Raw genomic sequence first — 12,413 nt, forward strand, 5'->3', positions numbered from 1 at the left:
CGGAAACTCAAGCTTTGCTGGACAAATAAAAGATCAAACGACATCGATCATCCCGCTACCGTCCCCAAACTAACGAAGCGGTGGAGGCAGCGAACAAAACTCTTGTCACCATTATCAAGAAAATGCAAGACAACTACCGCGATTGGCCGAGCAAACTCCCATTCGCACTCTGGGGATACCGAACCTCCATTCGAACACCGACAGGCGCCACACCCTTCTACCTAGCATACAGTATGGAGGCGGTTCAACCGGTGGATTTAGAGGTCCCATCTCTACGCATCCTACTGGAGAGTCAAGTCCCTGAGGCGGAATGGACCCGTCGAAGGTACGAATAACTCACTCTTCTAGACGAACGGCGACTCAACGCCTTGTACAACATCCAGTTATACCAATGACCTATACAACGGGCATTCAACAAGAAGGTTAAACCCAGAAACATCCAGGAGGGCGACTGGGTCCTCAAATCAGTTCGAGCACCATTACCCGTCGATCCGAGGGGAAAATTCAAACCCAACCGGGCCGGGCCATACCTGGTCAAGAAAATACTTTCGAGGGGCGCAGTGAGACTGAGCTATCTAGATAGGGAAGACTTTACAAATCCGACCAACCTAGACCAACTCAAGAAATACTACCCTTGAACCCTAGCAACCAACGACCTAGCCTAGTTTGACAACTAGCAACGGCCTCAACCCTTTTCAAGTCAAGTTCCTCAATGTGTTCTGATTTGAAATTGCATGTTTTATCGAGTCTAAGCTGCGGCACCTTGCCCGTTTCGAATGTCCTTTGATCTTTCAAAGGCAACGTCCATTTGCACTAAAACAACAAACCCCCTGAACTACGAGCATGGTTTGATTTCACCTCTTCAAGTGGATACGTAGGCAGTCCCTCTTATGCCTGGGGGATACAACCACAAAACCCAATTCAAATTCACAAAACATTTCGAACTACGATCATGGTTTGATTTCACCTCTTCGGGTGAATACGTAGGCAGTCCTTTCTTTCACAAGAAGGATACAACCATTCCCACAATAAAAAAAACATTACCCACATACAAAAAAATATCCCAAAAAAGGAAGAAAGGGAAAACCATTCCCTTTCCCACCAACATACAAAAATGAGCCTTTCTCCCTTTCCACAAAGTACCACTTTCCCAAGTGCAATTGTTTAGGACGATTCAAATCGAATTGCCTTCACCAAATGGATGGAAGAAGCAAGTGTTCACAATTTTCGACACGGGCAATCCTCTTATATAATTAATAATGGGAGGGATTACAATTTCAACAACAAATAAAGCTCGACGAGTCTAAAATTTGTCAAAGCTAAGGTGTCAACTAACACACCTCACATAATAAAACTAGCACAAAACACACAACAACTAGCTAGTACAACATAACAAAAACTCACAACAATAATACAACATAATAATAAAGTGGGTATGGTGATAATAATATAGTAGTAGAAACGATTATTGAGACTGGCACTTCTGTTAGAGAAAATATGGAGGATCACTTGGAGGATGATGCAATACCAACTTCAGGTATGGTTGCTTCGGCTACTGTTGGTCAATTACTTAATCTCACTGGATTATTAGATCAGAATGTGGTGGTTGAGAATGCGCATAATGATTTGGCTACCGCTAGTACTATTCCATCGGATTCGGCTATCAATTCCCCTACAACATATTTGGGTATTGGTATCCCCAAAACTTGGAGTACTGTTGCTAAACCTAATCCTGGAATGAGTTTGTTTTATTGTGATAAAAGTGCAGCTGATCAGATGGTTAGTATTGAGGAGGATGATGTGTTAGATGAAATTAAGTTTTGGAAAAATACTCTTATGGGTAATTTCTTGGGTTCAAAACCAAAGATCCAACATGTGGATGAGTTTGTTTTGAAGAACTGGAATAACATCACTCGCCTAATTGTGCAATATTATAAGAAGGAGTGGTACAGTTTCAGGTTCTTCTCTGAGGCGGATATGAATGAAGTTCTGAAGGGTGGTCCCTGGGCAATGGGGTGGGGGAATCTTATCCTAAAGAAATGGTCACCTACTTTTTTCCGTGAAATGGATTCTGTCTGTGTTGTACCAGCCTGGGTTTTATTTCCTTATTTGGATCCCTTTATGTGGTCTGATAAGGTTCTTAGTAAGCTTGCTAGTGTTGTGGGCAAACCTCTATTTGCAGATTTACCCACGACATATAAGTCTAAACTCTCCTTTGCCAGGGTTTTGGTTGAGGTGGATGTGGCAGGTGAGCTTCCCACAATTGTCACACTTACTTCTCCTTATCATGGTGAAACATCTCAGAGAGTTATCTATGAATGGCTGCCATATTACTGTCATTGCTGTAGGAAATTGGGTCATACAAAGGAGAAATGCAAATTCACAAAAATTAACAATAGGCTTCAAGAGATTAAAGCTCAGAAGGTAGTTCAAGAATATAGACCACTTCAGAGGAATGATACTCATCACACAATTGATCACGACTCAGGAAGCCATGTGCTAGGCCACTCTCCTCCTAAGTTAGGGACTGAGTCCCCTACTGAGATAGTTGATTTGAGCTCAGAATGTCAGGGACTAGGCTCAATTCCTGTTTCAGTTGAGGACATTAGTCTGACTGAAGAGGGGCAGGAACTGGGAAATAAACAATTTGGGGTCTCTGTGAGAAATAATTATTCTGTTTTGCAGACTGAAGGGATTATAGAGGAAATCAGAACTGAGGTCCCTCAGCATGGGGAGCCTCCAGACCCAGACGAATGATAATTTCTTCTTGGAACATAAGGGGTCTTAATGATCCAATAAAACAACAGGAAATTAAGGGTTACTTAATTAAAAATAAAGTGGAAGTGTTTGGACTTCTGGAAACTAGAGTGAAGATTAATAATTCTGCTGCTATTATTAGGAATTTCCCTTTCTATTCTGTTATCAATAATTATTCTCACCATTACAATGGTAGAATTTGGGTGTTTTTGGATACTAGGAAAATTACTCTACTTAATTCTAGATTTCATGATCATCTTATTCATCTGCCTCTTCCGCATCATTCCTCCAACCCGGTTATCTATGTTACAATGATATATGGTAGTAATGATGGTAGTCATAGAGACAGGTTATGGGAGGAGCTCAGAAGTGTGGCGGGTACTGTAACTAATTGGATTGTGCTTGGGGATTTCAACATTGTCAGGGGATTGGAGGAAAGAATTGGTCCAAATCATCCTTCTATTACTGAAATCATGGCTTTCAATCAATGCTTATTAGATATCTCTCTCGATGATGCTCATAATTTTGGTTTAGAGCACACTTGGACTAACAAAAGGGAACCTACTGCTAGAATTTGGTCTCGGCTAGATAGAGTTCTTCTTAACTCTGACTGGTTGATTCAATTTCCTACCACTAATGTTCAGGTTCTTCCATCTGGTATTTCTGATCATTCCCCCTTATTAGTGGAGGTGACGAATGGTTACAAAATAAGGAGGCAGTTCAGCTACTTCAATTATTGGGAGGATCATAAGGATTATAGAGCTTCTGTCACTGCAGCATGGGATGTCTCTGTCAAAGGAAATCATATTTTCAAGCTCTTTACTAAATTAAAAAATGTAAGGAGTAATCTGATCTCTTTGCATAAGAACCATTATACTGGTATTTCTCAGAAAGTCATTGTAGCTAGGAAGGATTTGGAGACTAGTCAACGAATGCTACATGACTCTCCTTTGGACCCTGTTCTTCTGGAGCAGGAGAAAGGGTTATTGGCAAGGTATTTAATACTTCGAAATACTGAAAGAAGTTGTCTTCTTCAACGGGCTAAGATTCAGGATATCAAGTTCAAGGATGCTCCTACTAGTTATTTTTTCTCACGAATAGCTGCCAGGAAGCATGGTAATGATGCTTTTGTGGAGTACTATACATGCCTATTGCGGTAGAGGAAAATCACTACTAGTTTGGACACTGTGCTACTAGATGATGGACCAAGAGTTCCTTAATCCTCTTGGGGATCCCTGTGCAAAGAGATAGATGATGCTGAGATAAAATCTGCTCTCTTTTCTATGGATTCCAATAAGAGCCCAGGTCAGGATGGGTTTTCAGTCCAATTCTTTAAAACTACTTAGAGTATTTTTCAGAAAGATTTATGTGCAGCTGTTAAGGATTTCTTTAGGAAAGGTGTAATGCCAAAACAAGCTAACACAACAATGCTGGCTTTAATTCCTAAAAAATCAGTGGTGTCAACAGTAATGGATTATAGACCTATTGCATGCTGTATAGTTTTCTACAAGCCTATTAGCAAAATCATTTGTTCAAGATTGAAAACTGTGTTGCCTGGGATTATTGGGAAGGAACAAGGGGCCTTTGTTAAAGGAAGGAGTATATTTGAGAAAATTATGCTTACTCAGTCTTTGGTTAAAGGGTATGGGCAGCAAGGCATCTCTCCTAGATGTATGATAAAAGTTGATATAAAGAAGGCCTTTGACTCCCTGTAATGGTCCTTCATTGATCAGATGCTTCAAGTTTATAAATTCCCACCTCAGTTTCAGAAATGGATAATGGATTGTGTCACTTCAACTTGGTTTAGCATTAAAGTGAATGGGGATACTACTGGCTTCTTCAAGGGAGAGTGTGGTTTGAGGCAAGGAGAACCTCTATCTCCTTTCCTCTTTGTGATGAGTATGGAAATTCTTTCAAGGCTGTTAAGGAAGATTCACAGGCATCATCAAGTTTCTTTTCACCCTAAGTGTGGGAAGTTGAATTTAAATCACCTAATATTTGCGGATGATTTGATGCTTTTTGTTAGGGAAGATGTTCCTTCTGTTCAAGCTGTGACCAAGACTTTGAATTTATTTGCCAGTCTATCTGGTTTGCAGGCAAACCCAGATAAGACCAACATTTATATGGGAGGAGTTAGGGAGGAGGTCAAACAAGCTATTTTGAGGGCTACTCAGTATGTGGAAGGAGAGTTCCCATTTCGATATCTTGGTGTTCCTTTGAATGAAGGGAAACTAAACAAAGGCATGTTTGCTGACTTACTGAGTAAAGTGCAGAAATGTTTGCATAATTGGGCCAATCAGAAAATATCTTATGCTGGGAAAATAAGTTTGATTAACATTGTTATTTTTGGATTAGAGCAGTTCTGGTGCTTTACTTTACTGATTCCAAAAGGCGTCATCAAGCTTATTACTAAATTTTGTAGGCATTTCTTGTGGGGATCAGATGAGGGGCATAGGAAGTTAATTATGAAGAGCTGGGCTTCCTGCTGTGTACCACATGCAGAAGGGGGTTTTAATATTAAGGAGGTCCTGGCTTGGAACAAGTGTATATTATGCAAAATGGATATGGCTTATTGATACACACTCTGATAGCTTGTCGGTTAACTGGAATCAGACTTATAATATCAAGTCTGGTGATTTCTGGACTATGGCTCCTAAGAACTTTCATTCTGAGAGTTGCAAAAGTTTACTAAAAGTCAGAAATGAACTTGTGGCTAAGATAGGTGGTGTAGCTACTGCACGGGCCTTCTTATTGGACTGTATTGCAGAGGGGAAACTGCAGCTTCATAGGGTGTATGACTTCCTTAGAGATCCTGGCAGGAGGATTAGTTGGGCACGGGTAGTTTGGAATAAGGCTGCGTTACCTAAACATAGTTTTCTGGTTGTACTTGTTATGCAACGTAAACTGGCAACTATAGATCAGGTAATGCACAGAGGGATGCATTTAGTGAATCGATGTGTCCTCTGTAAAGCAGCTAATGAAGACCACGCTCATCTTTTCTTTCAGTGTAGTTATTCTAGCAACATTTGGCAGAATTTGCTAGAATGGATGGGAATGCGAGGAAGATCAATGAAACTTAAGACTGAATTGCATTGGCTTGCTAATAGGCGACACAGGAAGCATTGGAAAGCTCTTAGGATTTCCAGTTGTTTAAATGCTTTGACTCATAGCTTAGGGGAAGAACGCAATTCTAGGATTTTCAACAATTTGGAGCATGAAGCGGCTTATATTATTAGGCGAGTCCAGTTTTTAGTAAGTGTAAAGTTATTACATGTAACTCCTCCGTCTTATGAAGAGGAGATATTGTGTAGTCTCAATAATTGAGGATTGTAACTCGCTATTGGTTCTCTTTTGTAAGATTGGCCTACTTATTCCCTCCTATGGATGAATAAAATTAGGCTTGCTTTTCTTGCAAAAAAAAATAATAAAGTGGGTAATGGAGGTCTTCACTCTTCCATTCTACCCTTGCCTTTTCCTTCGGGGTACATCTTTCCCTTACTCTTCTTGTTGGCCCGCCTAGCATGGATTTCCTCCTCGGAGCGGATCCTCAACGGATCTAAGACGGCGATGGCCTCCGGTCTAGCACAAGACCCCATATTTGACCCAAGACGTGCCAATGCATGGCCCACCATATTCTTGGGGCCGGAACTCCTCCTTTTCGGTGGTCTCATCACATCGGGAGTAACACCATCAACATACTCCTCAAACAAGGCGCGGTTGGCCTTGCCAACCTCTCGGTACTTCAAGTCAACAACCTCGTCCTTACGAAATTTGGATCTCTCTTCCAAGGACGGAGCTTGTGACCATTTGACATAAGCGGGAGTCACCCATGTCGCGGCAACGGGGTTTGGTACCTCCCAAAGCGGCCGAGCGGCCCACCACCTTTCAAAGAACTCCACAAGCTCGGAGTTCCGGAAAATATTCTCTTGGACAAGAGTATCTTGAGCGGGCACCTTTTGTTGACGCCCCATTTACCTCATGAGCCTTTCGGGATATATGAAGGAAACAACCTTCAAGCCCACTACCATCAAAGAACGAGGACTAGCACCCGAAGTGGGCAACCCCGTGAAGGACCTCAAGTGCCACCATGGCACCACCCAACGGATATGAGGACCACCCTCCTCCGCCAATCTTGCGGCCCAATAGGCCTCGGTGGAAGCAAAACTATCCGGGTACAACTTCTTCCTAATAGTAAGGTGACGGAAGGAGTAAGAAGAAGGATTAATCGGAGGCACCACATACCTTAGCCTCTCCAATAGCCACACTTGGAGGATCCTCGGGGATCCGAAAGAGGGAGCTTCTCCACAAGAGCCTTCCTTGTCCAAAGCTTGGATAATCTCCCCAAGCACCAACCATGATGGATCTCTACCATGCTCCATTTGCTCAATCACATGGATAAGGGTCATGCTACCATAGCATCTTGGCCCCTCCTTCTTCAAGACATAAACAAAGAGGTACACATGGACAAGGCAAAATGCAAGAGCCCTTCTCTTAGCCACCTCCGAGACATTAACATCTAATCGGTTTGAAAAGATGTTGATAAGAGCCAACATATCCACACCATGTAAAGCAAGAAGAAAGTTGATTTGGCTTGTTGATAAGCCCAACATGGAACGGAATCTTTCCTTGTAGCACAACCGAGTCGGAGGAAGCACCGGAGCAGAACCAGACCACCCACCAATGGCTCCAACTTCTTCGGCAATAGGACAAAGCTCACCTTTTGGGAAAATGAAAACATGGTGTTTCGAATCCCAAAACCGAGAACATGCTTCAAGAAACGAAGGTTGCACCTTGACTTGACGAAGCACCAACAATTGACCAACTCCCATGCAAGCGAGTTGATCATTTTCGGGAGGCGACAAATTCCGGCACCATTGTCGCAATGCGCTCTCAAAAGCATCCATGAAATATTTTTGTGGAAGAAGAAGAGGTTTTGTAGAGATGATTTTGTGTTTCGGATGATGAAACAATGAAGTGCAAACGTCCCTATTTATACAAAATGATCAGCGCATTTTTTTAGAAAAAGAGGAGAGCCGGCTTCCATCGCTAGGCTGCTCGCGCCTCTTTGAGGCTTCTCCAGGATTCCCGCTGTTGACTTGTCTCTTTCAACATGTGTTTTCTCCTGACACATCAAACCTCCCGCCAGGAAGCTCACGCCTCTTCGGGATAATCCGGGACATTTTGTGTTTCCTCACACTCACATTTCCTCGTTTTCGCGTTTTACGAAATACGACACGGTTTCCATGACGCAGCTTTAAACATACAGATTTTTCTTTCTTTTTTTAAGGGGGGAAGGGCTAGTCGCCCCGATCCGCAATGGATCGTTTCCACGTCAGTCGAAATTCCAAAAAATTTTCGCTTTTTCGCAATTTTCCATCAAAAATCAAAATCGAAGATTGATAACACAACATCAATTTTCCTCAAAAATTCAAGCACTCACAAATTCGAGTCTTGACCTCAAAAATCAAATATACTCGCAAAAATCCTTTTCTAAAATTCTTTTCTGACGGTTTGAGGTTGAATTTTTCGAGTCAACTTCAATAATTTCGACGCAAATTAATTCACGACACGAGTTAATTGCTCTAAATTTCAAATCATTCCCTTTGAATTCCGAACGTGACGACTTGTCACGGAATTTTCAAAATTCATTTCAAAATTTCAATTTTAACTTCAAGTCATCTTGGTTAATTTTGATCTTCAAACAAATGCTTTACGTGTTTTCAATCAAAATGCTTCTACGTGTCTGCATTTTCGCGTATGTGCTATCTGTTGCTTGTTTTCTACACTAACGATGCAGGAACTGGTGCAAAGCAAAAGGAGAATCAAACAGCCGACATCGCTCCTCCGAAACACAACACAAAAAAGCCAAAAATCGCAAAATAAACCATAGTCCAAAAACACATATATACAAACCGCCTTACGTAAAATACATCGAAAAACGTCTATCATACAGACACTGACCTAAAACAACGTCTATCATACACACTGACCTAAAACAAACGTCTATCATACAGACACTAACCTAAAACAAACGTCTATCATACAGACACTAACCTAAAACAAACGTCTATCATAAAGAGACTGGCCTAAAACAAACGTCTGTCATATAGACACTGGCCTAAAACAAACGTCTATCATACAGACACTGGCGTAAGACAACGAACTGGGGGCTATCTGCCACCTACCGAACTAAGCACTCCCTACCCTTCCGATCAGAAAAGAAAGGGAGCAACATAGGGAACAAGGGAGCAAAAACGGAAGCAGAGGTGATTATCATTATGGTAATACCCCGTTCCTGCTCCACGACAAAAAAGAAGACAGTGCCTTGGAGACTTTGGATGATGAGGCGGCCAAGAACCATGATGCGATGCACCACTCTGATACTGAACCCCACTCATCCGCCACCCTGTCTATGAGCCACAACGAAAAGGACAAGCCGGGCATATCAGCCGCCTCTCCTCCTCTACGGAAGCATCTTCCACCACCGCCTCGAATACGGCAGCCTCCTCGGCCGCTACAGCCCCTCCAGGATCGACTTCCTCCTCCAAAGCCTCAATACGGACCCCATAGGTCCCAGAGGATACCCTGCGTTCAAAAAACAACAACAAACAAAAAACATCATCCGGAATTTCGGCATTACGACGGCATGAAATGGATAAATCCATAAAAAAACACAACCTGCAATGCAAAACAAGGGCAATCCCGCCCAAAGTCCAACCAAACAAAACCATTCACAAAAAAACAAACACAAAAACGACTCACCTCTCTTTTCAAGCAAAAGACGAGTCAAAATCACAAAAACGGCATTTCAAGACCCATACAAGGTCCGCCTACAAACCAAAATACATTCCCGACACAATGGGGTATTTTTCTACGGCTCAAAAAGGCAATTCATACGCTAATTTGAGCCCAAACCGGTAAAAATTCGAAAACGGCCGCAAAAAGGCAAACGTGATTTTATCACGCCTCAAAACGACCTAAATTACAAATATGGTCCATTTCAAGGCAAACTGACTCAATACAAGCCCAAACAGGCGCTTATTTGGTCAGACGAAAGACCGTCACAAAGGGCAAAAATCCAATTTTGCCCACAAATATCCAACGAAGGTCCATAAATGGCGAATACGGGTTTTCCCAACTACAATGCAACCTAGTGGGACCCACTAGCCAACAAATAAACTTGGCATTGTAAAATGAGACGGTTTCTCGCCTCACTCACGTTTTTCGAGCATAGGGAGCGGGAATGGGGACCAAAATGCAAACTAAAAGCACCCCTATACTCCTAAACAGGTTTCTAACCTAATGCAAGCATCAATTTCACTCGAAATAGGCTCAATCAAAAACGCCCAATTCGATTTTCAGGGTAAAATTCGCCGTAATTCAATCAAGCTAAAGATCAACAAATTTGAATCGATTCAAGAGGAAATACTTACCTTGAGATGACATTGTTGATAGTGGCACGAGTAGAAGCTAGCAAAGGTCCTTCAAATGGCGATTTTTGCGGTTTTTTGTGTCGAAAGGAAGAAGATGAAGTGAGGTTGATATGCGGACCAACCTCGCGTCTTTTACAGAAAAATAGGAAGCCCCTTTGGTTCGCCAGGTGGCTCGCGCCTAAACCAGGCCTCCCCTTTGCTCTTTCAGCGGATTTTGGGCTATAGCCCAATTTCCCGTGATAAACTTCAAGTTTTCATTCGACGATATATAAGGTCGTCATTTTTATCGAAAACAAATAGTGAAAACTTAGATTCACTATTTTCGAAAGTTTTAAACGACGACACATAAATCGTCCCTCCAATCGAATAGTGAAAATTTAAATTCACTATTTTCGAAAATTTTCAAGCAAACGACGATCAAAACCGCCAATTTCAAAAATAATGGTGAAATCAAAATTCACCATTACCCTTCAACCATTTCAAAAAAATAATAATAGCGAAAATTCAAAACCGCTATTTCTCCAAATTTTAGGCGACGGCAATTAAAACCGTCATTTTCAAGATAATAGTTGGGAATTGAATTCCACTATTCTTATCCAATGTCAACGACGGCACATAAACCGTCACTTCAATTAATAGTGAAGATTCCAAATTCACTATTTCCATCAAATGTCAACGGCGGCACATAAACCGCCACTTCAATTAATAGTGAAGATTCCAAATTCACTATTTCCATCAAATGTCAACGGCGGCATATAAACCGTCACTTCAAAACGCAATAGCAAACTCAAATTTGCTATTTTCCTTCAAAATTAAAACAAACGGCGATCAAATCCGCCACTTCAAGTTCAAAGAAGAACGACGAATGGTGAAGATGCCAAATTCACTATTCTTTCAAATACCAGCAGGGGGCTTCCTCGTGGAACCCGCTCATTCAAAAAACATTGATAGTGAAAATCTATACTCAATATTCCCGCAGCGGCAAGAGTTCGCTACTTTCAAAACAAGCCCATTCGACGCGGCTACTCCCATTGTCCATTAACCGACCGTACCCATGGCTGGCGAGCCTTTGTCCGCAACCTTTCAAGGACAGATCCCGAAGATTCCTTGGGTACACTTCCTTTCAATGGCTGGCGAGCCTTTGTCTACAATCCTCCAAGGACAGATCCCGAAGATGCCTCGGGTACATTTCCTTACCATTGGCTGGCGAGCCTTTGTCCGCAACCTTTCAAGGACAGATCCCAAAGATGCCTCGGGTACATTTCCTTGTCGTGGCTGACGAGCCTTTGTCCGCAACCTTTCAATGACAGATCCCGAAGATGCCTCGGGTACATTTCCTTGTCGTGGCTGGCGAGCCTTTGTCCGCAACCTTTCAAGGACAGATCCCGATGATGCCTCGGGTACATTTCCTTACAATGGCTGGCGAGCCTTTCTCTGCAACTTTCCAAGGGCAGATCCCGAAGATGCCTCGGGTACATTTCCTTGTCTTGGCTGGCAAGCCTTTGCCCGCAATCCTCCAAGGACAGATCCCGAAGATGCCTCGGGTACATTTCCTTACCATCAGCTGGCGAGCCTTTGTCCGCAAACATGCGAAGACATATCCGAAGATGCCTCAGGCATGACTTCTTCTTATGGCTGGCGAGCCTTTGTACGTAGTCTAACGGACTTTAAACGACCCGCACGGATAGTCGACAGACTCTTAACTGTTCCCGACGATAGGTCCTTGGCTCGTACCCTGGAGTCACCTTGGCGTTGCCCTTCCCGACGGCAGGTCCTTGGCCCGAATTCTTTCGAGCCGCCTCGACGTCGCTTGGGTCTACATGTTGTAATCTTCGATTGACCTGGGGGGCTCTACTTTGACTTTTGCCCTGTCCAAGCCTCAGTCAAAGTGGGGGCTCTGTAGATACCCAGTATCTGCTGAGACTCCAAAAAACACCCGATGATTATCGGACTACAACATGTTTTGGAATCGGGGCGTTTGATCGACAGTTTGTGTACAACTTTACGTCGGAAAACTTAAAACGATTTCGAAAATAAAAAATTTCAAAACATTTCAAAAATACCTGGAGTGTTTAATGCACGACGACGGGGTCGCAATGACAATAACTAGAGTCAAAACCGACACCGGACCAAAACCGACTCAAAAATTCAAATCCCGACCCCAACAACGAGTCAAACCGAGTCAACCACAAAAAACAAACATTTCAAACCTTCTACCTTATG

At 42.6% G+C, this 12,413-nt stretch overlaps 1 protein-coding gene across 1 annotated transcript; it reads left to right on the forward strand.

Moving 5' to 3' along the window:
• The first annotated feature begins 2,753 nt into the window (after positions 1 to 2,753).
• On the forward strand, positions 2,754 to 6,081 carry LOC141601526 (uncharacterized). Its single transcript, XM_074421817.1, has 4 exons — positions 2,754 to 3,873; positions 4,132 to 4,391; positions 4,491 to 5,282; positions 5,371 to 6,081. Exons 1-4 carry the CDS (start codon positions 2,754 to 2,756, stop codon positions 6,079 to 6,081), a joined length of 2,883 nt encoding a protein of 960 aa, XP_074277918.1.
• The last annotated feature ends 6,332 nt before the right edge of the window (positions 6,082 to 12,413 follow it).

This window comes from Silene latifolia, chromosome 9 (assembly GCF_048544455.1).
Source record: "Silene latifolia isolate original U9 population chromosome 9, ASM4854445v1, whole genome shotgun sequence".
In the NCBI taxonomy this organism is placed as follows: domain Eukaryota; kingdom Viridiplantae; phylum Streptophyta; class Magnoliopsida; order Caryophyllales; family Caryophyllaceae; genus Silene; species Silene latifolia.